The following is a 27,699-nucleotide window of genomic DNA, read 5'->3' on the forward strand; positions in this document are numbered from 1 at the left end:
AGACGCGGCAAGAGGCTAATGAAAAATTGGCTGATAAAACGGGTTTGGAACTGAAGAGCTCTGTAACTTAATGCCTGTGTTGGAAGGAGTCAGGTGCTCAGTCCTACAGAACACTAGGGGCACTTTTAAACACTTTTGAAAAGTCACAGTTAAGAAAACCTAGATATATTAAAACAAAATAAAATAACCGTTTTTACGCTTTACTTTATAGGTGTGTTGAAGTTGTGAAAGCTTCTCAGTACGTAGAGCTGGCAAATGATCTGGAAATAAACAAAGCAATTATGTACCTGAGACAAAAGGACTTTAATCAAGTAAGTTTAAAAAAATGTTTAGATGGAAGTTAATGTTAACTGGTCAAAGCGATAATACCATGAAACTCCTTTCTATATTACTGTTACCTGTGATTATTCTGAAGTTGAATAATATTTTTATTTCTACCTTAACATAATTTCCTCTAATATAGCATGGTTTTAATTTTGACCTGTTTGTCCTGTTTCATTTTTTTTGGCCGCACGGCATGTGGGATCTTAGTTCCCTGACCAGGGATTGAAACCATGTCACCTGCAGTGGAAGCGTGGAGTCCTAACCACTGGACCACCAGGGAATTCCCCTGTCCTGTTTCTTAAAATATAAACGCTTGCCATGTAAAACATGGCTGCTAAATGACTAAACCGTATTCTAGTCCAGAGGTCAGCTTTCCCCAGAGGTTTTCAAAGTGTTCCCTGAAGCTCAGAGGCTGTTCAGAGTCAGGGTTCGTACACGGGCAGTGGGGGAGGCCAGGAGCCGGAGCAGCAGCCTGGTGCCTGAGCAGCTCTCCTGGCATCTGTTTTATGTGTTTGGTTTACTCATTGACGTTGCGTTGGGCACGAAAGGAATCTGTCACTGGTCCCACCACTGTCCTGCCGCCTGGGGTGGGGTGGAACGGTGCTCCCCTTCCACAGTCTGCCTCACAGGAGAACAGAAGAACAGCTTTTTAAAAGGGGGTGGGGATCACAAAGGAGAATAGAGAATGAAACTTGTTACCCTAGTTTATAAAACCAGTGGTTAGTAGCATATATGCCTGCAATGTAGAAAACTCAGCTCTTCCGCGTTTAGACCCAGAGAGTGAGGGCCAGAGGGAGCCCCAGTGTCTTTCCTCCACGCTCTCCTGAGCCAGTTTTCAGGCTTTCTTCCTATTTAAGACCTTCTGTTTTCCTGGAGACAGTAGAAGTAACTGACCCCTTTTTCGGGGAGGAGGGAGAAGGGCATCTGCCCCGAGGACGTGAGCGAAGGGGAAGCAGCCCGGTGCCCATGGCGTTGTTCTGTCGTGAAGGCTAGGGCAGCACACCGGCTGGCCCACGGTGTGTATGGCTTCAGCGTGCTTAATGATTGTTTGTAAAGCATAAAAAGACTTTCTAGGTATCTTTGTGTCTGTTCTGCCATTTGAGCATCACACCCTTGGGCATTAAAAATGCCACAGATGAAACTCTGATCCTGTTGGGATGCTGAAAAGTAGAAGTGAAGTGAGACAGATTGGTCTTTGCTATCTTGCTGGAGTCATCTGTGGACCAAGAAAAATAAGTTCGTGTCTGTGTGAGAAGTACTGTTACAGATGACAAAATAGAGAAAGCCGTTTTCCGAGTTTTCTGTTGATACTTTTAAATGGTCTTTTTAGAAAGGTTTAACACTGTATTATCGTCCATGTTTTAAAGGTGTGTTCACTAAGGAATAAACCCGCTAATTTTTTCATATTTAAATTCATTTAACCCAAATCATATTGTTTGCTGCTTTCCTAGCTGTTCTCATTCAAAATATTCTTTGTTCCGTTTGCCTATATACCATTTTAATATCAGTTATTTTACTGATGTTTTAAAAATGTAACTTCTGGGCTTCCCTGGTGGCGCAGTGGTTGAGAGTCCGCCTGCTGATGCGGGCGACGCGGGTTCGTGCCCCGGTCCGGGAGGATCCTGCGTGCCGCGGAGCGGCTGGGCCCGTGAGCCATGGCCACTGGGCCTGCGCGTCCGGAGCCTGCGCTCCGCAATGGGAGAGGCCGCAACAGTGAGGGGCCTGCATACCGGAAAAAAAAAAAAAAAAGTAACTTCTGCTTTCTTTTACATCGCTGCTTTTACTTTGTGTTTCTTTTGTTGTGTATTGTAAGTATGACGAGGTAGGTATAACAGTCTCAGTTTGGAAGGAACACTTTTAGGTTAAAAAGGATTGGATTGACGTAACTCATAACGATCATTGATTAAGATGCTTTATTTATTTATTTATTTTTGGCTGCATTGGGTCTTCATTGCTGCACGCGGGCTTTCTCTAGTTGCGGCGAGCGGGGGCTACTCTTCCATGCGGTGCACCGGCTTCTCATTGCGGTGGCTTCTCTTGTTGCGGAGCATGGGCTCTAGGCGTGCGGGCTTTAGTAGTTGTGGCGCGCAAGCTCTAGAGCGCAGGCTCAGTAGTTGTGGTACACGAGCTTAGTTGCTCCGCGGCACGTGGGATCTTCCCGGACCGGGGCTCGAACCCATGTACCCTGTGTTGGCAGGCGGATTCTTAACCACTGTGCCACCAGGGAAGCCCGAAGATGCTTCACTTACAACTTGGCATAATGTTGTAAATGTTTTTCAAAAAAAAATGCTGAAATTGGAATCTCAGAGTATGGTTTTTTGTGGTGATAGTGTTGTTTTGTAGCAGAGAAAGAACTCCACTAAAGCCACAGGTGGATGGGGTGAAGGCCAGTGGTGGTGGACAGACATACCCAGAGGAAAGCTGAACCCCGTAGCGGACGGCATCAGCCAGGAAAGAAAACCCAAACGGAGATTTGTCTATTTTCCTAATTCTTCTTGGGGAAAAACCCCCAAACTAACTGTTTATTTTCATTATTTGTTTTGCCATTTACAACTAAATTTTATTGTGAACTTTTATCTGTTTTCTTTATAAATTGATTTACATTATTTTACTTTTAAAAACAGAAATATTAGAGATGCATTCATTGAATGTGTAAAGAACAGTATGAAAACAGCCTATTTCAAAGCCAAAAATACCTGAGAATGTTCCTTTTATTAGAATATTTAGCCTTTTCAGGATAGTTGTAGTTTAGAAGCTTAAAATTTGAAATATGTTTTTACTCTGTCCATGTTTTTAAATGAATGTTTTAAGTTCTAAATATTTTTGTTAATTCTTCTGAGTAATAGCTTTGGGTTGCATTGTTCTTTATGTATTGTTTGGATTCGTAGCAATCTTTTTTTTTTTACACAACTTTATTCTTTTTTTTTTTTTTTAGTTAATTAATTAATTTATTTTTGGCTGTGTTGGGTCCTCATTGCTGCATGTGGTCTTTCTTTAGTTGCGATGAGCGGGGGCTACTCTTTGTTGCAGTGTGCGGGCTTCTCATTGCGGTGGCTTCTCTTGTTGTGGGGCACGGGCTCTAGGCGCGTGGGCTTCAGTAGTTGGAGCACGCGGGCTCTAGATCACAGGCTCAGATGTGGCTCACGGGCTTAGTTGCTCCGCGGCACGTGGGACCTTCCCAGACCAGGGCTCGAACCCGTGTCCCCTGCATTGGCAGGCGGATTCTTAACCACTGCGCCACCAGGGAAGCCCCCAGGGATTCGTAGCGATCTTGTGGGGAGAATAGATTTGGTGTTAAACGTAGTCTTAAAGTATTGTTATCGATGAGCCACAGATTAACAAATATCAGAATTTTAAGATCCAGCCCCCACATTTCCTTGACTGTAATATGAACAGCTGCTTTGAAAGCAGCGATATAAACTGATAACGTTCTGTTTTTAAAAAATTACCATTGTTGTTAGTTTGCCTTCGGTTCTGCTTTATGGATGTCAGAAATATCAGAGAGCAGCCTTCTTCCCCTCTGCAGTCTACTTGAGTCAGAGGATTCAGTGGATATGTGAGTTATGCCTATTCACGTGCCTTATATTTAATTAATTAATTAATTATTTTTGGCCGTGCCACACGGCTTGTGGTATCTTAGTTCCCTGACCAGGGGTTGAACCCACGCCCTCAGCAGCAACAGCGTGGAGTCCTCACCACTGGACCGCCAGGGAAGTCCCCACTTGCCTTATATTTTAAATTAGCACATACATTTATAGTGACGCAATCTGAAAGTAAAGATAAAAACATCTCAATTCTTATTCAATGTGAAATGCAGCTTGTAAAGCTTAGAGGCTCGGAAGAGGAGCTGGGGGTTGGGTAGGGTTGGTGAGGTAGCTTCTGCAGGGAATCACTTCCAGGTAAGTTTTAGGAGCTTCTTGTTATGGAAGAGCCTTCCAAGAAAGAAAGTGAGAAAGGGGCTCTCAAGATGGACGGTGTGGCGTTCGGGTTTTTCTCTTCCAGAATTTACTTTGTGGGGTTATAAACTAATGGTCTAGAAACTTCCAACAGTTTTCTCTCGAGTAATCAAGACCCTTTAAGAGAGCAGTTCTTTACTGCGCTATGACCGCGTGTGCAGGTCTCCTGCCCTTGGCCGCAGAGGAGTCAAGTGCTCGGTGGCCCGGCTCAGGGCTCGGACCGCACTGCGTCCACCGGCTCAGGGTTCGGACCGCACGGCGTCCACCAACCCAGGGTTCGGACCGCACGGCGTCCACCGGCGCAGGGCTCGGACCGCACGGCGTCTACCGACCCAGGGCTCGGACCGCACGGCGTCCACCGGCGCAGGGCTCGGACCGCACGGCGTCCACCGGCGCAGGGCTCGGACCGCACGGTGTCCAGCAGCAGCAGCTGCGGCCCCTGCAGAAGCTGAGCAGGGCTTTGCTTGGACACAGCTGCTCCCCAGGAGCCAGCGGCCAAGCATTTTCTATTCAGTAAATGTATTGTAAAGGAAGGAAGGAAAAACCACGTCTTTTTCCTGTTTCTGGTGCCTCTCAGTAACTTCTAGGTGGAGAACTCATCCACCTCTCGTGCAAGGAGCCTGGCATCCCAAGTGTCCTGCCATGTCGGGGCATCTCAGACTTGCCAGGGGGTAAAAACGTGCTTTAAATTCCTCATGGCTTCAGAGTGTAGTTACATTTGGATCTGTATCAGGTCACTTTGTGACGCTCCCAGAATTGCTTTCTATCCCAGTTTTGAGAATTCTTTTTCACAAGTACTGATAATCAAGTGAAATTCTCATCTGTCATCTGTTTTCCTGAACACACTAATCACCCCTCTGCATTCCCTGGTCTTGTCCCCAAACTGAAGCCTAAATGCTATCATATTACAGAGGTAATAACTGGCAGACATTTCATTTTTAGGCTGTAGAGACCTTAAAAATGTTTGAAAAAAAGGACAGTAGTGTGAAGAGTGCAGCTGCAACCAACCTCTCACTCCTGTATTATTTGGTGAGTTCTGCTTTTCATGGCTACGTTGGCACTGTGGTATGTTTAGGTTGCTGCCCAAGGAGGGGCTCTGGAGAAGTGGGGTGGAGAAGGACAGCACTGGGTTGGTCTGGGGGCCGCTTGGGTGGTGCATGTGAGTGCGAGGCCATCTCAGAAGGAGGACAGAGGGAGGACCTGTGGAGCTGATCTCAGATGGGAAATCAGGGTTAGAGATAAAATGCGTGGTTGTCTCTGTAGAGGTTTAAGCTTTGATGATAGATGCCATGGACGGAATGATTGTCTCCCCAAAATTCATCTTTGAAGCCCTAACACCCAGCGTGACTGTATTTGGAGGTGGGGACTTAGGGTTAGCTGAGGTCATGAGGGGAGCCCCCATGATGGGATTAGTGCCTTTATTAGAGGAGAAGGGGACCAGAGCCCTGTGCCCTGTGAGGACACAGCAAGGAGGCCATCTGCAGATGTGGACGTGGGCCCTCACCAGATACCAGGCCTGCTGATCCCCTGGTCTTCGACCTCCGACCTCCAGCCTCCAGAACTGTGAGAAGTAACTGTGAATTGTTGAAGCCCCGTCTCTGGTACGCAGACAGCAGGCGGTGTCTCCAGGGTGTGAGCAGGGCGCAGGGCTGGGGGCTGAGGAGGCCAGAGTGCAGATCCGTGGAGGAGACCGTAAAGGAACTAGCAAAGCATGACGGCTTTCGGGGGGCAGGCATCGTGAGAGCAGAGAGGAGGCACAAGAGAATGAAGGCCCCCGGGGTGCGGGGCGGGGGAAGGCTCAGCCAGTGCAGCCGAGCGAGGCTCAGCCCACCCTGCAGGATGGTCCGCTGGAGCAGGGCTGGGCCTTTGCACCTGCAGCCGCCTGTGTTCTCCCCCCTCCCCCTCCCCTCCCCTCCCCCTCCCCTCCCCTCCCCCTCCCCTCCCTCCCCTCCCCTCCCCCTCCCCTCCCTCCCCTCCCCTCCCCTCCCCCTCCCCTCCCCTCCCCCTCCCCTCCCTCCCCTCCCCTCCCCCTCCCCTCCCTCCCCTCCCCTCCCTTCCCCCCTCCCCTCCCCTCCCCTCCCTTCCCCCCTCCCCTCCCCTCCCCTCCCTTCCCCCCTCCCCTCCCCTCCCCTCCCTCCCCCCCTCCCCTCCCCTCCCCTCCGTGTGCCGCTGCTCTGCCCTCCCGGGACCCTGAGGTCATCCCCTCACAGCTCTCCAGCCCCGTCAGCAACCCGTCACTGCTCTTCTCAGTTGTGCCTGAAGCTTAACCTAAACGACAGTGTCACGCGGCTTCGTGTTTATGACACCAGCGCCCGCTCTTAGGGAGCCCACACAGCTACTTGCGTGCGAATGTCCAGAGAAGCGTTATTCATGATAACCAGGAGTGGGTGGAAACAACCCAGGTGCCCGCGAACTTGGTGGAGAGGTCTGTGGGACTCGGATGCCCTCTGTGGTCCACAGCCCAGCCCGGCGCGGATCTGGGTCCTCTGCAGGAGGAAGAGCTGGACATGGGTGGGGAGCAAGGGCGAGCTGGGCGGGGGGGCGAGACTGGGAAGGGCCTTCAGAGGGTAAGGTGCCGCCACACGTTCACATCCACGGCCACTGGACAAGGACCACGGGAGATGGGAGGTGGGAAGCAGTGCCCCTCCCTCAGCCACGCCCACGAGGCACCAGCAGCTACGTTGTGAGAGGCGCGAGGCGGCCCTCGCGGCTCAGGTGAATGCCAGCTCAGCCGCGTCCTAATTAGGCACTGGCGGTGGGGACGCAGCGGAGGCGTGGACTGTGGCGATGCGGTACCCACCGGCCATGCAGCCAGGGTGACGGGGCAGGAGGGCAGTGGGGCCTCTAGCTGTGTGGGTGCCATAGGTGTGGGGAGCTCCCACCTGCAGTCAGTGGGTGTTGGAGATGGAACCGCTGCTGTGGAAGTGGTGGTGGTGTCCAGACCATGACTGCGGAGCAGTCGGTTGTAAGAAACTTCTTGACAAGTAAAACCTTTTGTGGAGTGAGTCCAGCGAGACCAAGATATGTAAACTATGTGCTTGTTTATCCTGTCTGTAATCTCGGAACGTCCCTTTATCATGTCTGTAATCTCAGAAGAGGCAGAAGGGGTACAATGAACTTCAAATAATTTGTATATTTTTGTACTTTAGGAGAATGAATTCTCACAAGCCAGTAGCTATGCAGATTTAGCTGTGAACTCTGACAGATATAACCCGTCAGCTCTTACTAATAAAGGGAATACAGTTTTTGCAAATGGTGACTATGAGAAGGCAGCTGAATTCTATAAAGAGGCTCTAAGAAATGATTCTTCTTGTACTGAAGCACTTTATAATATTGGTAAGTGAAACAGGCAAAATTGCCTTTTTTTTTTTTTTTTTTTTTTTTTTTTTTGCTTATAAAGCTCCAATTCATTGAGAGGAAGAGTTCCTTGCAACAAAAAGTTGAAAAGAAGACTCTTGGATTATAGACTACTTTTAATGGAATTAATGACTCAGAATCTGGACGCTTGTGAGATTTGGGTAGATGTAGCCAAAATTCCCTCTAAAAAGACTTCCAGGTTCCTCCCACCGTGGTATGAGAATGTTTCCCGAATTCCTAATACTGGACATTATAATTCAACTTTTGCCAAATTGATAGGTGGGGAAAAAAATCTCATTTTCTTCCTTTTTTTTCTTTTATAAATTTATTTATGTTTGGCTGTGTTGGGTCTTTGTTGCTGCGCACAGGCTTTCTGTAGTTGCGGTGAGCGGGGGCTACTCTTCTTTGCGGTGCGTGGGCTCTAGGTGCATGGACTTCAGTAGTTGTGGCACACGGGCTCAGTAGTTGTGGCACGTGGGCTCAGTAGTTGTGGCATGCAGGCTCAGTAGTTGTGGCACATAGGCTTAGTTGCTTCGTGACATGTGTGGGATCTTCCTGGGCCAGGGCTTGAACCTGTGTCCCCTGCATTGGCAGGTGGGCTCTTAACCACTGCACCACCAGGGAAAGTCCCTTCCTTTTAAAATTACAAACAATTTCAAACATTAAAAAAGAGAGAGAAAAAGCATACCTCTGTACCTACCACCTATATTTAACACATTTTTACATTGTGTTATTTTTACTTCAGATTTTGTCTTTAATAAACTGTTAAAGACCTGAAGGCTCACACCACCCCATCCCTCCCCTGCCTGTCAGAGGTCACCTGACCCCCATCGTGTCCCCCTGTCGTGCCCCCCCGGTTGTGCTCCCCCCGTCGTGCCCCCCCATCGTGTCCCCCTGTCGTGCCCCCCCGGTTGTGCCCCCCCCGTCGTGCCCCCCCATCGTGTCCCCCAGTCATGACCCCCATCGTGTGCCCCCGTCGTGGCATCCCCCCGTTGTGTCCCCCTCATCTCCCCCACCCCCACCCCATTGTGAGCTTGTGCTGTTGCAGACACATGTTGATGCAGTGCAGGCTCATGTCTTGGCTTCAGTGAAGTTTCCTCTGGAGGTTTCTTCTCCTGCTTCTTTGGTTGGCTTGTTCATGTTATCCTCTCTTTACTGTGACGATCTTTCCTCCATGTCTGATGAGCCTGGCCTTCTCCTCGTATCTAGGAGTTTGCAGCTGAGGCGGAGTGGGACCTTCAAGGCCTGCCCACTCCCCACCATGCACCGTCTGTCTCATTGTGTCCTGAGGGTGTCCAGGCAGCTGGATCTCTCCTCCCCGGGCTGGGCTGGGTGGGACGGGAGGGGCAGGGGGCATTAGCAAATCTACCTGGCACTGAGGGGTTGGGAGAAGAGGGGTGAGTATGGGGGCCTGGGGGGCACGAGGTCACTCACCAGGCCTCCGTCCGTTTGACCTCTTCATATGTTTAAATGCCTCTCTTAGTCCGTCGCTTAAGGGAGCTTTATAATTTCTTCTGTGAAACAGAATTTTTCTATTTTTTATGTAGTCAAATTTGGTTTTTGAAAATTTGTGGCTTCATTTGTTTATTGCTTTATGAAGCCCTTCCCTACCCCAAGATTACAAAATCATTTTCCTTTCATGCTTTTATAGCTTTGTTTTTCTATTTAGTTTTGAAATAAAAATTGAATTTGTTTGAAAAAGGAATAAATTCAAGAGAGGACTGTGTGGTTTTTTCGTCATGTGTAATCACTTGTCCTGGCACTGTTTATTACTTGTCCCTTAGTCCTCCTTGAGTTTGTTTATTTTTTTAAAATATTTATTTATTTATTTATTTATTCATTCATTCATAAATTCATTCATTCTGGCTGCATCTGGTCTTAGTTGCAGCATGCATGCAGGATCTAGTTCCCCAACCAGGGATCGAACCCAGCCCCCCATCATTGGGAGCACTTTTTTTTTTTTTTTTTTTTGCGGTACACAGGCCTCTCACTGTTGTGGCCTCTCCTGTTGCGGAGCACAGGCTCCAGACGCGCAGGCTCAGCGGCCATGGCTCACAGGCCCAGCCACTCCGCGGCATGTGGGATCTTCCCGGACTGGGGCACGAACCCGTGTCCCCTGCATCGGCAGGCGGACTCTCAACCACTGTGCCACCAGGGAAGCCCGGGAGCACAGACTCTTACCCACTGGACCACCAGGGAAGTCCCAGTCCTCCCTGACTTTAACTGAATTCTGTAACCCAGCCCATTTCTGAACTGTTTGTGCTGTTCTTTCTATGTTTGTCATTCCTGCTCCCCTCAACACTTCAAAACATGCACTAAAGCTTTCATGATTTAGTGTCTGCCAAACATTAGTGGAATTTCCTGCCCCTGCCTTGTTCCTTTTTTTTTTTTTTAATTGTGTTTATCTTTATTTTCTCTTTTGGATGAATATTTACCTATATTTAAATATTCATTCTGTTACTTTGAGAAAATTACTGCCAGTACTGGTATTTATAGCTTACGTTTCTTTCTCTTCCTTCTTTGTAAAGGCCTTACCTGTAAGAAGCTGAACCGGCTTGATGAAGCTTTGGACTGTTTCCTGAAACTTCACGCAATCCTAAGAAACAGCGCCCAAGTCCTTTACCAGATAGCAAATATGTATCTTATGTGAAAAACTTAAGGACAGTTATTAATTCACTCAGTTGGTGATTGAGTACCACTTATTAAATAAGCTTAACCAGTGAATTAATTGATGGGGGTATATTTTAAAACCTGACTATCAAATTAATATGTGATGAAAATATGATTTGAGTGATCCTGTTTTAGAGGGTCATTTGCATTATAGGAGGAATTATTTAGAAGTTGCAACTATTATTAATTTTTAGACATAGTAATTGAAGTAATTGGGTATCATGTCGAGTCCACACAAGATGTTCATTGAGCATAATTTAGACCCTTTAGGGAATTCCCTGGCGGTCCAGTGGTTAGGACTCCTCGCTGTCACTGCCAGGGCCCAGATTTGATCCCGGGTCAGGGAACTTAAGATCCCACAAGCCATGTGGCACAGCCAAAAAATAAATAAATAAATAACGATAATGATGAAAAAATTTTAAGTATTGTCTCCTGTGCTTCTGGTAGGGTAGATAAAAATTTTTTGACAAAAAATGTTAATTTTAGAGCAGATAGCGGCATAGTTATTTCTTTTAGCCTTTTTGTTTTATCCAGTTCATTTCTCTGAAGGTGTCAGTGTCATGACCTGCTGGTGCCCAGTTCCTGCTCAGTTTGGATCCAGTCAAGCAGTTGTTGTGTTTGAGGCTGTTTGAATACATTTCCTTATTTTTATGTTTTTCTTATGGTATCACATTTGTCATCATTAAAAGTAGAAGGCTCTTCTTTTTTTTTAAAATATATTTATTTATTTTATTTATTTTTGGCTGCATTGGGTCTTGGTTGCTGCACACAGGGTTTTTCTAGTTGTGTGAGTGAGGGCTACTCTTCATTGTGGTGCACGGGCTTCTCATTGTGGTGGCTTCTCTTGTTGCGGAGCACGGGCTCTAGGCAAGCAGGCTTCAGTAGTTGTGGCACGAGGGCTCAGTAGTTGTGGCTTGTGGGCTCTAGAGCACAGGCTCAGTAGTTGTGGTGCACGGGCTTAGTTGCTCCGTGGCATGTGGGATCTACCTGGACCAGGGCTGGAACCCATGTCCCCTGCATTGTCAGGCGGATTCTTAACCACTGCACCACCAGGGAGGCCCCAAGGCTCTTCTTTTTCAATGAAACTTTGGATTGGAATATTTTCATGTCATTAAGGCAGCTAATATAAATAGTAAGTAATCAATAAGTACTGGTGTGAATAAATTATTTGAGTGCATGCAGAGGACTTACTAGGCATTAAAGCTACAAAAAACTGTCTTGGGCTTGTAGTGTAATTAGGGAAAACTCACCAGAAAATACATGGAAACCATTCCTTTAAAATGTTGAACATTTAAGAGAGGTAGAATAATTGAAACACAGCACTCAGGCTTTTTTTTTTTTTTTTTTTTCTTTTTGCGGTACGCGGGCCTCTCACTGTTGTGGCCTCTCCCGTTGCGGAGCACAGGCTCCGGATGCACAGGCTCAGCGGCCATGGCTCACGGGCCCAGCCGCTCCGCGGCATGTGGGATCTTCCCAGACCGGAACATGAACCCGTGTCCCCTGCATCAGCAGGCAGACTCTCAACCACTGCGCCACCAGGGAAGCCCCAGGCATTTTTATTAAGGACAAATTTTGGACAAAACTTTGAATAAAACAGCACACTATTAATTCTACTAGTGTGGCAGTTGATCTTAGTGGGTAGTAATGAAGTAAAAGGAAAAGCAAGATGTGTGTGTGTGTGTGTATGTATATATGTGTGTCCCATATACATATATAGGGGACAGAAGTGTTATTGACCATTTTTCATCCTCATCCCTGACGAAATCCAGAGTAAACAGTATTAAGTAGCACATTAGTATAGACTAAGAAATATTTTTATGAAATGTTGGTTTTAGGTTTGCTTACTGATCAATGAATTTAGAAAAATTGTGTTATCCTTCATTGAAATTGTCTAAGATACGAGTTAATGGAAGATCCCAATCAAGCTATGGAATGGTTAATGCAGCTGATCAGTGTTGTTCCAACTGACTCCAGAGCTTTGTCTAAACTGGGAGGATTATATGACAGTGAGGGGGATAAATCCCAAGCATTCCAATATTACTATGAGGTGGGTGTGCAGTCTTGCCTTCCTTCTGCTTTTTAGCCTTTTATGAATTGTTATAAAAAAGACAGCAGGCCTTTTAATTTTTAAAAATTATAAATGCTTATTAGCTTTTAAATAAATAATTTAAAATAAAACATTTGTGGAATATAAAGTTAGTTTTTGATTATTTTAATAAAAGGTAAAATAAAAGGTACCAATGCATTTTTCTCTTGAAGGGTGATTTAATCCCTTTTGAGTCTATTGCATACTTAATTTGACTCAGATCATATATCAGTACATCAAAAAGATATTTATAGATAATTGAAAAATGTGTCAAACAAATCTTAAGTTTTCCAAATCTTATATGTTTCAAAACTTGAACAGTACTTGTGACAGCTCATACTTTTTAAGTAAGAAATGTCACACTGTATAAATTAACCCAGCTGGTGGGGGAGATGTTGGGGAGCGAACTGTGCATTGTGACTGACGTTCTTTTGTCACACCTCCCTCTCCAGTCCTATAGGTATTTCCCGTCCAATATTGAAGTCATCGAGTGGCTTGGGGCCTATTACATCGACACCCAGTTTTGTGAAAAAGCCATTCAGTACTTTGAAAGAGCTTCTCTTATACAGTAGGTAACTGTTATGATTTTATGTTTAGTTAAATGTCTACAATCTGATAGACATACTGAGTTCATGAACAGTTATTAGTGAACATTCAGGCATCGTTTCGATTTTCTTGTGTTTCATTTGACTTGGTCTTTATTATGATAAATATATTTCCTTTTTATGCAAATGTTTTAAAAAATACCTTCAAGGTACTTTTCTGTGTGTGTTTTTCTTTTTCACATCTCAGTAAACAAGTATTATTTCTTTATCACTCAGAAAATGACTCTCTCATTCCAAAGACAAAGTTTCATTTCTGAAAGAGTCCTAATTGAAATGTTTCATTGGTCTCAGTTTGTAATTGATATACATTATATATTAAAAATCAGGACTTCCCTGGTGGCGCAGTGGTTAAGAATCCGCCTACCAATGCAGGGGACACGGGTTTGAGCCCTGGTCCGGGAAGATCCCACATGCCACGGAGCAGCTAAGCCCGTGTGCCACAACTACTGAGCCTGCGCTCTAGAGCCCACGAGCCACAATTAATGAAGCCCACGTGCCACAACTACTGAAGCCCACGCGCCTAGAGCCCACAAGAAAGCCACCGCAATGAGAAGCCCACGAACCGCAACGAAGAATAGCCCCCGCTCGCAGCAACTAGAGAAAGCCTGCATGCAGCAACAAAGACCCAACGCAGCCAAAATTAAATAAATTTATTTTTTTAAAAAAAGAAAGAAAGCAGGAGTAGCAATATTAACTTCAGACAGAACAGAAATCAAACTTATAAAAAAAATCAAATTCTTAAAAATGTCTTTAAATTCATATCAGAATGTTTTATACATTATTCAAAAATAATTGGGATATGTCATGTTGTGTTTTGTGTTTGGCCAAATTGAATTTTAACATTAGATATGGGGAAAGGGGAGCCGGGAGGGACAAGGTATCGGTAAGGGATTACGAGGTACAAACTACTAAGTATAAAATAAATAAGATACAAGGATGTATTGTGCAGCACAGGGAATATAGCCAATATTTTATAATAACTATAAATGGAGTATAATCTATAAAAATTTTGAATCACTGTGTTGTACACTTGAAACTAATATTGTAAATCAACTATACCTCAATTTGAAAAAAAATAAAAGAGAAGTGAGGAGAGCATTAAATTATTCCCTAGTCTTTTATTCCTTCAAATTTTGTTTTTCTCAGAAATTTTTAGTAGTAGTCTTTAGAAATTCTGGTCATGTTTATTTTAGAAAAGAAATTCACTTCTATTTTAAGGGAAAAAAAAGAATGAATAGATTTCTTTTTTACTTTCTTTTTAGTTGAAGTCTAATTGTTCAAACACAAGGTCAAAAATTGCCTCTTGGATACTAAATTTGCAAGCCTAAACCTAGGTTTCTAAGCCTTAGGTACTAAGTATAAGATATGGCAAAGGTAATAAAAATGGTTAAAATAGAATGCTGTGGTCTTTACGCAAACTGGCGAGGCAGTTCTTCTAAGAATGTCTAAACAAAGGTGTGAGTTAATTGAAGGGCTCTAAATTTAAATTTCCTAATATCAGTATGACAGATAATAATGAAGGAAATTGTATATATGCTGTTGTTAATAATAAAGACGACCTAATCAAATGTCAAAAAGTAATTGAAAGCTAGTACCGATATGTAGCTTAGCTTTATAAAACTGTTTGGCCATCACAGATTACTTTTGTTTCATCTCTGATTTCACATAATTTCTTTTACAGGCCTACACAAGTGAAGTGGCAGCTGATGGTAGCTAGCTGTTTTAGAAGAAGTGGTAAATGCTTTAATTTTATTCACTTTAATATATGTTGCTTGTTTCTATCTTTTAGGTAATTATGCATATAAATGTGTTCCTATTGTAGATTTATTTATTAAGATTAACTTTTGATAAGTACACATATCAAACATTATATGAAAGACACAGTGTTTACTACGTACAGTTAAAAGTTACGTTTACTAACCCGCATCCCCTGCATTGGAAGCGGGGAGTCTTAACCACTGGGCCGCCAGGGAAGTCCCATCTAGTCACCTCATTCTAAACATCCTGTGTGCTCTGCCCAATGTGTGAGCCTCTCTCACACCTGAAAAGCTGAGGAGAGCCCAGAACTGGGGCCGCAGGACTTGATTTTGTACAGCAGATGTCACTAGTCATCCTGGTTGTGTTTTCAGTGTCAGTCTTTATCTCGTCCTGTGCTGCTGGCCTGTTCTGCGTGTCAGTGTGTTAATGGTTTGGGACTAGCCATGAAGTGAATGATACTGTTAAAATGTCAGGATTAAGCAGGAGATAAATGTTAACACTGTGGTTAAAATGTTTAGTTAAAATAACATGCTAATGTAGTTAAGTGTGAAAAATGCAGTCCCTCTTATAGAGCAACCAGATGTCCAGGAGAGCTCCCTCACCCAGGGAAGCGCGAGCTGTGACCACCGGCAGCAGTCCCCGCCATTTCTTAGGGCCCTCTGTCCACCTCCGAGAGCCCCTCAGGTGGCAGCGGGACACAGGTGCAGTGTGACCTCAGGTCATTTTGCGGGTTGGTCTCTAATGTTACCGTGTTTCCTGTTGGCGGAAAGACCTCTCTGTATACACATTTCATTTACGTCAGGGTGAGTCCGAGTTGCCTGCGCGCGTGTAGTGCCTGTCCTGTGACGTGTGTGTGTGTGGGGGGGCCAGGGGAAGAGCGGCCACCTTAGCCGGCCCGGCCGCGCTCTGGGTGCTCCGCTCTCCGTCTTGTTCAGCCTCCACCCTGACGCCGAGGCTGGCGGGCCACCCCCTTGTGCAGGAGGCCCAGACGTAAGGGCATAACTCTTTCCTGAGATTTTAGCAAAGGTCTTTGATCCAAAATTCTTTTTTCCTATTCTTTGCTGCCATGTGAAGCTAAATTATTTTATTACAAAACAAAATGCTTTCTGTAAACTTTTTAATGTTTGAATATAAAAACTGCAAAACAAGTTATTTTTCATCTTTTCCAAGTGAATAACATTGAAATTAATGTTATTACTTCATTTTAAGAAGTAGAACTAAGTTTCAACCATTTACTTCCGCTCTGCGCCTTTTTCAGATTTATTTTGTCTGTACATTTTCTTCCAGAAGTTATATTGAGGGACCTCCCTGGCGGTCCAGGTATTAGGACTCCACACTTCCACCGCATGGGGCACAGGTTTGATCCCTGGTCGGGAACTAAGATCCCACATGCTGCACAGCCAAAACAAACAAAAAGCAGAAGTTATATTGGGAATGGCTGTTTATGCCTGTGGCAAACATGGAAGTCATCCTTCTAAACCAATGAAATGGTGCCAGAAGATTGAATTTTAATTAGTATTTTGCTGAGCCCTGTTCATTTCTATCATCTGCTAGTATGTTTGTTTTTCCTCTTTCACTTATAGGTAACTACCAAAAAGCATTAGATACTTACAAAGATATTCACAGAAAATTTCCAGAAAATGTTGAATGTAAGTGAGACTACATTTTGTAACTTTGAAAGTATAGGTTCTCACATTTTATGTCCTAATATATAATAATTACCTTTGCTACAGTAATTGCATACATAGATACCAACCTATAATTTGTGGTACATGTTTAAATATGTGGTTATAGGATCAGAAAATTTGACTATGCAAGTACACATTTTTATAGAATTTAATTCTTGACGGATTTAAATATACCACTGAATTCTCTTCAGTAGTAAACAGATCTATATTTCAAAGCTTTATGAAATTTTAAGAATAAATTTTGGTTTATTATTTTTTAAAGTTCATAAACTGGTATTTTATAGAAAAGGCATTTTATTTATTTAAAAAAATTCTTTTTTATAAATTTATTTATTTTATCTTTGGCTGCATTGGGTCTTCGTTGCTGCAGGCGGGCTTTCTGTAGTTGCGGCGAGCGGGGGCTACTCTTCGTTGTGGTGCGCGGGATTCTCATTGCAGTGGCTTCTTGTTGCGGAGCACAGCCTCTAGGCGTGCAGGCTTCAGTAGTTGTGGCACGTGGGTTCAGTAGTTGTGGCTCGCAGGCTCTACAGTGAAGGCTCAGTAGTTGTGGCGCACGGGCTTCGTTGCTCCGCGGCATGTGGGATCTTCCCAGGCCAGGGATCGAACCCATCTCCCCTACATTGGCAGGCGGATTCTTAACCACTGCGCCAGCAGGGAAGCCCTAGAAAAGGCATTTTAAACCATCCATTTAATTATAACTTTTTGAGACTGAAAAAATACCTTTAGAGTTTATGATAATAGAACATTAATAATCTTGCTGATACTGGTAGCAAATTAATTTTAAAACATTATGTTATATATAACTTATTTCCCTTTTATAAAGTTGGCTTTGTATAAAATATTCATTTCTTCCAATCTTATTGCACAGTGGATTTGATGCAACCTGAAGTAACAGTGTTACAGTAACAGCAACAAGATCAGGATCCGGAAAAGTACAAAATAACCATATTCATAGGTCTCATATTCTCACTAAACTATATATGGCCCCAGTAGCTTTGTGACTAAAGGAAAAAGGGAAGATACAGTGGGTTTTATAATCTTTACTATTTATAAGAAAATAAAAAGTAATTCCTTGGGAAGAAGAAAATCCTTTCAACTCTTACTTCAGTTGTGTTGAGACACAGAGGAGAGTAGATAAAAGGTCACTGGAAGACGTCATAACTCCTAGCTTTACTAACATCCCTCCAACAAATAAAATAATGTGTTTGAAAAGACCGTTTTGAATGTTGTCCTTCAATGACCATGCACACAAAACACATTTCAGTAAAAACAGATCTTTTCTGGGCCACGTTTTCAGTGGCGCAGCCTGATCCAGGGGTTAGATGTGCTGCATGTTCCTTCAGTAATATTTTTCTCAATTTGACTTTTGTGAAAGCAGAGAGCTCAGAATTATGGCCTTTGGTAAGAGCCTAGGGGCGAGGAGTTTTGTAATGCTGGTCACATGTGGGTCCATTAGCTCACAGCAGTTTCCGATTGCCAGTCAGAAAACAGGATACATGGGAATTACTTGTAAAACTTGTAAAAATTACAAGTCTATAGCCCAATCTACAGAGATTCTCATTCAGGTTTGCAGTGGACCCAGATATCTGATTTTTCCTATTTTTTTTCTTATCTATTTATTTTCCTCTTTCTTTTTTAACAGCTTTTAATGTGATTCTTAACTTCAGTCACATTGGGGAACTGATACTTTAAAGATTAAATGAGAGCAGTAATAGCTTTTGGGGAATGGAAACCCAACAGTCTGCTGGGCAGAGTTTCTCAGCTTCGGCAGCACTGACATTTGGGATCAGATAATCCTGTGCTGTGGGGCCATCCTGTGGATTCTAGAATGTTATAGCAACATCCCTGCCCTCCACCCACTGGGTGCCAGGAGCACACCTCTTGTTATGACATTGTCAGGTGTCCCCTGGGGATGCAGCTGCTGCCGGTTGAGGACCACTGCAGTAGCTGCAGCACCTCCGCACCGGACAGCAAAGAGAGCATCTCCAAGCAAGGCCACTTTTCTTTCTTTAGAGAGAGTTTAAGATTCACTGTAAAACTTGAATGATTGGGGCTTCCCTGGTGGTGCAGTGGTTAAGAATCCACCTGCCAGTGCAGGGGACACGGGTTCGAGCCCTGGTCCGGGAAGATCCCACATGCTGCAGAGCAACTAAGCCTGTGTGCCACAACTACTGAGCCTGTGCTCTAGAGCCCATGAGCCACAACTACTAAACCTGTGCTCTAGGGTCCGCGAGTCACAACTACTGAGCCCGCACGCCTAGAGCCCGTGCTCCGCAACAAGAGAAGCCACGGCAATGAGAAGCCCGTGCACCACAATGAAGAGTAGCCCCTGCTTGCTGCAACTAGAGAAAGCCTGCGTGCAGCAACGAAGACCCAACGCAGACAAAAATAAATAAATAATTTATTTTTTTGAAAAAGTGTTTAAAAAAAAAAGTTGAGTGATTATCTGTGCCGTGGGGAATGTCCAAGGTACTTTGGCCTGTTTAATTTTCAAAACAGGTGTAATCAGTAGTCTGCCTTATGGTAGCATAGGAAAAACACTTGCACTCATGTAAGGTCTCACTTTGAGCAGAGTACTTTTCTGATGAACCCAAAGGGTGATTTTGTCTTAAAATACATTCTTCTGTTATCAAAAATTGACCTGTAGTCGAGTATTATTTGTAGAAAATATAAATTACCTTCTTACTGTGCATTATCAGGGTAAATGTATACATAGGCAATTTACGCAGTAGTAATGTGTGACATTTTAGATTATTTTAGTACCATTACTTTTGTAATACATTAATGGTCATGAATTAGTCACTAACTTACAAACTCTTACGGGGTGACTGCAGTGCTGGTACACAGCACTGTTCCCGCCCTGTGGGTGTGGCAGAAAACAAGACAGACCAAAATCCTGGCCTCATGGAGCTTGGATTCTAGTGGGAAGAAAAAGACAATAAACAAGTATATAGTATGTCAGGAGTCGTAAGTGGTATAAAGGAGAAGCAGGTGAGGAGATAAAGGCTCAGGTTATAGATGCTGTGGTCTCTCCTGAAGGGCGGGTGGCAGAGTCCCTCTAAACCGTCTTCCCAGGAGGTCAGTTCTCAGAGGGCCAGGAATACAAAGTGCAGTGATTTTTCAAGAGAAACAAACCCTGTTTGTGAGCAGCATTCCTACCCGGGTCCCAGAAGACTGAGCTTACTGATTTATTGTTCTTTGAACACCATGGATAAATACTTTTCTAAAAATATTTTTCATAATTTAGGTCTACGTTTCTTGGTTCGTCTCTGCACAGATATTGGATTAAAAGAAGTTCAAGAATATGCAACAAAACTCAAGAGATTGGAAAAAATGAAAGAAATCAGGGAACAGGTATGTCATGTGAGCTGAAAACTGCTGTCAGTTTTGAAAATGTCAGCCTTCTGTAGCTCAGCTGAGTGATGTCTGGGCTTCTGTCAGTAAAATTAAGTTGCAGTTATTTTTCTGCTGTGGCATGAAAGGAAAAATAACTAAAACTCTAGTTTTAGGATAAAATTCAGTCAAAATCTAGTTCCTAATCAGAGAAAGTGCAATAGATTCAGTGTAGTCTTTAGTGGAAATCTACTAATAGACTAACAATTGTAATTTCTCCAGTACAAAATAGCTGCAGGTTAAGTTGTAGACGTAACTTCAGCTGGAGAGTCTCGTGGCCTGTGGAAACCAGGAGACAGTCACTTGCCTACAACAGCAGTTCATTGGGCTGCTGTGTTGCATCGTAGGGCACGGCTCTGAGGATGGCTGATGATACAGAGGCTTCAGGTGTATTTCTGTGTTCCCTGCAGTGTTTTACTTCTGTGAGAGAATAATCCCTCCTGTGTTTGAGCCTAGAATATTTAAAACTTTAACATGATTTCTGAGTATCCGCCTTTCATAGAAAGAAAATTCTTTAAGCTTAAGCTTTTCCAAAAATTTAATTACCTTGGGTAATTAAATCTAAATTTCGTATTTGCTTTCAAAATGTCGTTATCTTGTTTTTGCTTTGAGGATGTGACCTGATTGTTTTATTCTCTTTTTTAAATTGTCAGTTGCAAAAGCATTATGAGCATGACCTTAAAAATCCTATAAAACATCAAGTTGGTATTAAAATGCCACTGCTAGGGTATATAGTTACAATCTGCTGTGAAGACCAGCTGAATACCACGTACCAATTGCTAATTTAATTAGATAACCTGTGTGAAAGTTTTGTAAAATTAAACTAGTACAGATTGGAAGATCAAATTATCATAACTATCATCATAATTACTATTACATTTGTTTCATTAAGAAGAATCAAAAAGAAGTATCTATTTCAAACCATGAAATTCTTTGGAGCTCAAAACTAGTTCTGTGAAGTTACTTAGTGTAGAACCGTGGGTGCATCTGGAAGTCTTCAGACTTCGTAAGTTTAAGCATCAGTGGTTTGTCACTTATGAATGGTGACTGAACGGTGCACATGAGCTCAGGCAAGTTCTGGATCCCGCATGGGGCCCATGTGCTGACCCCGCAGCCGAGTGGGAGTGGGCCTCCCGGCCGGACGCCCCCCACCCCAGTGAGGAGCTGGGAGCCTTCTAGCTCCTGCTTCCGGGGGCCGCACTCAGGCTTTAGGAAACATGGATTCCGAGGACTCCTGGGAAGTGAAATTGAGGGGTCAGGTCGAGACCTGTGCCCACCACGCACCCTCCTCAGAGCCCCCCGCCAGCCCCTGCCCTCCTTGAATCTAGACGGCCTGGGCCGCTACAGACGCTCCTCTCCTTCTGACGTGGCGGCCCATCACCCCGCGGTCCCCCCCCCCGCCCTGCACCCCCTGTCCTGATTGTTCTCGTTTGCTCATGGGGGCTTGTGATTTTACTGTTGTCAATGAGTGTCGAATGTCACTGCAGTGGCTTTTCCTTTCTAATTACTACTCAGCCTGTTGATTCCTCTCCATCACAGTATTTGTGTATTCAGTGAACATAGTCAGCTTTTGTCTGTGTCTCTCATAGACCTGACCTTTTATCCTTATGTTGTACTCGTCGTGGCGTAATTAAGGACACTTAGTAAGCTCAGACGAGTTACAGTTGATGCATTTAAATTACGCAGTGCTTACCTTACCTGCTTACCCAAGTGAGTGCTGTGTCGCTGTGCTCGAGCAGTGTCTCTCTTCCTAATGCCTTATCACTGCCGCACTGCACCTGCATCACTTAGATACACGCTCTCGTCCCAGCCGTTCCTTCGTCTTCCTTTACGTCGCAGTCCTTATCCACAGAGCACTTTCTTTCTGTTTCCTTGAGATCAGTTTCTCCATTGTTCTTCAGGACTGCTTATTAAATCTTACATAAAGAGAAACATTTTCTTGGTGTTTTCTCACTTATATTTTACGTATGAACACAAAATTGAGGGGGAAATTAGTGGAAAAGGTCAGTCCTAGGAGAGAGAGCAGAGGCTTACAGAGAAGGAGTCCTGTGGGCATGAGAGCAGCCTTCTCGGGAAATCGCTGCGTGCCCCCATGCGTTTGTCTAGATTGTGAGCTGTGGGGCAGGCGCCCTGTTTCCTGGCTGCGTGGTGCATGAGACGCTATTCGTTATGAAACAAAATGTCACAAATCAACGCCTGAAGTAAGGATGCTATCCTTTTCTAAATTTGAACTTAAAACTTCTTGTTACTTTTCCTGTGTGTCTCCTGTTTAGAATCTGTCTCAATGCAAAAACTTAACGTTTTTCCTTCGTAATTAGGATTTCTTCGTAAAATCATTGCCGAGGCCTGTGTAATACCTCTTGTACAGATATATCTTGATTTCTTTGAATATTTCCACATGGTTAGGTATCTTTTTTCCAGTTGGTGACTTTGTACAGTCTGTCTAGCTTTCAGGTGTTCCTTGCTAAAGCACTGTGAGCGTCTGTAGTCGAGCTCGTCCATATTGTTAACTGGAGACGTTTGGGAACCAGCCACAGGGTTGAGACCAGGGATGTCCTGGATAACCACGCCACACCTTTACCTGAGCTGCTAGAAGGAATGCAGAGCTGAGCCCCAGTCTTTATCACGTCCTTTCCCCTGCAAGTGCTGACAGTGGCAGAAGTTTGGCAGCAGAAAGGAAAAGGAGTGAAGAGGCTGGGTGGCCTTTCCTGATCTCCCTCCTCTGCTTGCAGTTTCCCCTCCTCCCACCTGATGACGTCTGCTCAGCTGGACATCAGCGACCAGCAGCGGCAACACCCAGGACATGATGAGCGCGGGCCGCTCTAGCCCTTTGCATGTACTGGCCAGTTTAATCGTCACAGGAGTCCTATGCTATGATGTTGGATGTGGTTTTATTATTACTGTTCTTTAAGATGAGAAACCTGAGGCCCGTGGTTGCAAAGCAACTTTCTCCAGGTCACACAGCTGTTGGGGGGTAGGCCTCGAATTCACATCCAGGAAGGCCAGCTTCTGAGTCCAGGCTCCTGGCTGCCATGCCCTGCTCCCTTACAGATAGTAGAGAAAAAGGATGATGAGAGTAATTACTTTCAGTTGGTGTATAGTCCTTACTTTTCTGCATCCAGGAAGTTGGTAGCTCACTCCATGAGCTAAACTGGAATGTACCTCTGTGAGCTCACTCTAATTTGATCAGAGCTAGGACCTCAGAACAGTGCTCTCCAAGTGTGGCCTGTGGACCCTCAGAGCCTCAGAATCGCCTGGGCTTCTTACAAAGTCTTGGGCCTCACCCCAGACTACCCCAACCCCAGAATTAAAGTCTCTGGGTATGGAGTCCAAGAATCTATGTGGTTTTTAAACAAGTTCTCAAACTAATTTTTTATTCACAGACATTCCAGAAGCACTGGTGTAGTGTTATGCTTCCGAAGGGTTACCTTCAAACAATCAAACAGCAGCTCAGGATACAGAATCTGCTTTAAGGGGAAAAGTAAACACAAAATAAATCAGGCCGTGGATTTTTAAAAACTGTTTTAAAACGGAAAGGGATTTGTGTAGACCTAAGAAGGAAAGATAAACAGAGTCAGGGTTATGTGGATGGGGGTGATGGACCTCCCCAGGCCCCCAGCTCCAGTCTTAAAGCATGAAAGCTAGAAACTCATTTCTCTGGGCTGACTTTTCAGAGAAGTGCGTCCTCTTCTGGAGCACTTATGGAGAAGGCGGCTGTTCTCGCCTTTGTGCTGGGGGCCTGTGTTCCTGGGCGGGGAGGGAGCTTTGTGCCCTGTTCGCAGAGCCGTGGCAAACAGTCCCAGGCGTTGGGTGGAGCCGCCCCCCAGCACTGTTGGGTTTTAAGAGACAGTTCGCATTTTCGCTTCGCTGAACAGAAGAACGTTAGCTGCAAGGAACTCTTCAAACTTTATTGCACGAATGGAAGAGAGCAAAATGGGAAGACAGGAGTTGAAGGCTGAGTATTTTAAATATGCCAAGGAAGAGAAAAATACCAGCCCACACCAAAGAGGATTAAGGGACAAAAGGAAACGATTAGGAGGGAAAAAGAAGATGGGGAAAGAGATAGTTTACAAAACGCAGTTTGTTTTGTTTTTTTTTTCCAGTACGCGGGCCTCTCACTGCTGTGGCCTCTCCGGCTGCGGAGCACAGGCTGCAGACGCACAGGCTCAGTGGCCATGGCTCACAGGCCCAGCCGCTCCGCAGCATGTGGGATCTTCCTGGACCAGGGCACGAACCCGTGTCCCCTGCATTGGCAGGCGGACTCTCAACCACTGTGTCACCAGGGAAGCCCCCAAAACACAAAGTTTTAATTGCTCATTCACAAATGAAGTACATTAATAATTTGTTCCTTTTTAAAAATCGAATTTCTAAATTTTCACAATATTCAAAAGGAGAATTCCTCTCCCAGTATTTGCCATTTTCCCCCCAAAGAAGTCAAATAATTTCAAGAAATTCTTTGTTTTGGCCAACTTAAAATAATATGTGACATTCAAAACTAATGTAAAATATAGTTGGTACTTATCCTCAAATTTCCAGTTATTACCAGAAGCTAGTTGAGCAGAAACCCTTTTGGTCTCAAAAGCGTTCTTAAAAGTTCTTAAAAGGAAAAAGATTTTGTATGAAGATCTCATAAAGACACAGCTTTAAATTAACTGTGAAGGAAAAATGCAAAATTTTTAAAGTTTACGTATGTAATGAAAGCTGCGAGAATGTTTCGCCCATTTTATACGTTACTGCATTTATAAAGTTCAACAGAAACACAGGATAATTCATATAGCATTCATCCTTGGTATCAAGTGTGTGGTGATTTGGGCCGTGACGTTTTCCAGGGTGAGACTCCCGCAACGCTCTGGTTAAAGGCCGTGGAGTCCTCGCCTGCTGGCATCACCCTGTGCTGGGTCCTTGGTTCACCTGTTCAGGAGACACTTGACATGGACGAGGTGCTCCAGCTGCTCGTCACCTGGCAGGAGAACGAGACAAACGCAGGTCGCTTGTTGCCCAGCAGAGACACGCAGCGTGTGCACTGGATGGGGTTCGGCCCACGACCAGGGGTCCGAGTGGTCCCCGGGGGAGGTGTGGCTGGACCTCAGGGCCTGGCGTGGAGACGGGAAGGTGTGAGAGAGGTCCGAGGGCAGGAAGGTGCGGCCACGTTCGTGAGTTCTTTGGAGTTGAAGCTGCAAAGAAGCGTCTTAAATTCTGTTTTCTCTTGAATTTGAAGTCAGAGCCAATCTTCTTAAGGATCCTTAACTAGGTAACAACTGCTCCTTGTTCTAAGACAGAAATCTAATTCTTACGGAATAAAAGCCCAGGATGGTGGACGGAACCCTGGGCTTTCCTCCCCAACCCCAGTCCGCTCCAGACCTGGTTCTCTTCAGTAAGATGAGGACAGTGTTCTCGGCTGGCCTTCACAACCGTCCACGGTGAACTTAGGTTTGTCCCAGTCTGTCACCGACATTGCTAGAAAATCGACCACATACTTGGATGTCAGAAACGTCAAATCGCTGCGAGAGTTTGCAGCCCTCACCCTTGGGTCCTGTGACCACTGTCCTCCGGGGGCAGGTGACAGTGTGGGGCTGCGCGGGTCCTGGAGACTCTGCCTGTCCCCTGCAGGAGAGCAGTGTCGTGTGTTCACGGCGGGGAGAAAACACTTTCCCAACACTTACCTGTTCAATTTTCCATCATTTTATTTATATCTACTTTGCTCCTCTTCTCTTTGTACCTTCTTCTCTCATTGTTTCCCCCAAAGTGGGTATGGCATCTTTTTTTTTTTTTTCATATTATTGAAGAAACAAATGTTATTCTAAAAATTCAGGTAGATTACTTTTGTAAGTAACGTTTTAATTCAAATAAAAATGTGTTAAGGAAAAAGTGAAAATCGTTCAGCCACGACTTTGAGATCACTGTTAGCATTTTGATATTTCATAATCCCAGGCATTTTTACAAATATATGCAAACATATCAATACTTTTTTTTTTTTTTTTTTGCTGTACGCGGGCCTTTCACTGCCGCGGCCCCTCCTGTTGCGGAGCACAGGCTCCGTCGCGCAGGCCCAGCGGCATGGCTCACGGGCCCAGCTGCCCCGTGGCACACAGAATCCTCCCGGACTGGGGCACGAACCCGCGCCCCCCGTATCGGCAGGTGGACCCCCAACCACTGCGCCACCAGGGAAGCCCTATCAATACGTTTTTTAAATGGGACTTTTTTTTTTAAACAAAAATGGATTTTTATAAAAATACTGTCTTGTAACCTGAGTTTTCCCCTCACTGAGGAAGATAACATGGCAGCTTCCCATGTCAGCAAAGGCAGGCCTCTGTCGTTTTTTGCCCCTTTCTGTGGCTGACGTGTCGGGGGTGCTGTGATGAGAATCTTCTGTCAGTCCCGCTTCCGTACCTCACACCCCTGGAAGTGAGTCCGGATTCCTGGGAACTTTATGAGGTGTTGAAACTCTGAGAAGGCGGCAGTGTCTCCTGCTGAGAACAAAACGTGACGCTCTAGTGCGCCTGTGTCCCTGGGCCTGTGGTCTGCCCCCTGGCATTCGCTGTGGGGCTGGGGCCCGTTTGCACCGGCCCCTCCCAATAAGTTGTTATTGTTGTGCCTACTTTATTTTCAGAGTTTCATGTTCTCTTTCTCCAGAAGGTTTCCCCAAACTGGACCTCATCTTAACCCCCTCCAGTCACGCGGCCGACGCGTCCCTCCCCAAGACCCTCACGGCCATGGTGTGAATGTAGCGGACACTTTGACCTTTCCAACCTGCCTGACGGAGCCCCGCTCTGTCATCCCCTCCCTGTCCCTTTAGTTCCCGGGGCTCCGGGGGGTGGCGGGACCTGACCCTCTGAGGGCTCCCCTTCATTCCGTCCCCTGAAGGCCCCGCGACCCAGCCTCTGGGTGTGGATGGTCTGAGAGAAGACTTGGCCGAGTCTCCACAGGTCACATTGCTTTAAACTTAGAACCTTACCGAGGCTATGTGCCGGTAAACGTTCTTGTCTCACTTGTGACATCGCCGTCTCTGTAACCTCCACACGGACTCGCTGCTCCAGCTGCTATGGCGACGGGGACACAAGATTGATCACGGTGGGGTTTATTGATTTCCAGTGGCAAATGGGTGGAAGAGGACGAGAACCCTGACCTCCACCCACAGACGAGTGAGTGGAGTCATGGGGGCCTCGGGGAGTGAGGGGGGCTGGCCGGGGGAGCCGGTGGAGCTGGGGGACAAGCCCGCGAGGAGGAGGCCGCACCGGGGAGGGGGCGTGCGGTCCCGGGCCCAGGAGGATGGAGTCTGAGCCCACGGCGGGCGCCAGTCCACTCGGGTCCATGGGGCTCGGCTGAGTCAGCCGGCTCTGGGTTCTCCCGGGAGCAAAGCAGGCTACGTCCCCACGTGCCCCACCTGGGGGTCTTGATGCAGATGGGCTTGCCATGGCAGGGGGCTTCCAGGCTGGAAAACAGCGAGGGCTTGAGGGGGTGAATTAGGCAAAGGCGGGTGAAAGCCATAGCATGGGAAAGTTCTAGACAGGCGCAAAGACAGTGTGACGGGGGCACAGTCATCGACGCACGTGCTCACTTTCCTAGGTTGTCCTGTGCTAAGCTTACAGTTTCTTAGATCTTTTCCCACGTTTGATTTGGAAAAAAGTTTCAAGTTATGTAGACATCTGTTTTTATGAGTTTAATTATTTTACTGTCTATGTCTTACAGATATGCTGGCAATTACTAATCTGAAATAAAATCTGATTAGAGATATTAAAATATTTATTTTGTTGCATCATTTTTAGATTTTCTTTTGTTTGTGAAGGCAGAGGGAGAGATGGAGTTCTGGGGAGGTTTCTTTTTAATAGAAAAAACTCAAGCATGTTTACATATATTTGAAG

At 45.2% G+C, this 27,699-nt stretch overlaps 1 protein-coding gene across 14 annotated transcripts in view; it reads left to right on the plus strand.

Annotated features, from left to right (window-relative positions):
- Positions 1 to 27,699, plus strand: part of IFT88 (intraflagellar transport 88) — a 75,923-nt gene that overhangs the window by 41,813 nt on the left and 6,411 nt on the right. For 5 of the 14 annotated variants that reach the window (XM_060128625.1, XM_060128629.1, XM_060128627.1 and 2 more), the window contains 10 exons: positions 212 to 311; positions 5,223 to 5,309; positions 7,430 to 7,616; positions 10,166 to 10,274; positions 12,204 to 12,354; positions 12,846 to 12,961; positions 14,680 to 14,732; positions 15,316 to 15,474; positions 16,340 to 16,405; positions 19,692 to 19,798. In XM_060128625.1, coding sequence (XP_059984608.1) covers positions 212 to 311; positions 5,223 to 5,309; positions 7,430 to 7,616; positions 10,166 to 10,274; positions 12,204 to 12,354; positions 12,846 to 12,961; positions 14,680 to 14,732; positions 15,316 to 15,474; positions 16,340 to 16,405; positions 19,692 to 19,798 — 1,135 coding nt within the window. Of the gene's footprint in view, positions 1 to 211; positions 312 to 5,222; positions 5,310 to 7,429; positions 7,617 to 10,165; positions 10,275 to 12,203; positions 12,355 to 12,845; positions 12,962 to 14,679; positions 14,733 to 15,315; positions 15,475 to 16,043; positions 16,406 to 17,305; positions 17,658 to 19,691; positions 19,799 to 27,699 lie in introns of those variants that run through there. The other 9 variants (XM_060128633.1, XM_060128634.1, XM_060128628.1 and 6 more) reach the window with 8 other exon arrangements.

Source organism: Lagenorhynchus albirostris, chromosome 18 (assembly GCF_949774975.1).
Source record: "Lagenorhynchus albirostris chromosome 18, mLagAlb1.1, whole genome shotgun sequence".
NCBI classification, from domain to species: Eukaryota; Metazoa; Chordata; class Mammalia; order Artiodactyla; family Delphinidae; genus Lagenorhynchus; species Lagenorhynchus albirostris.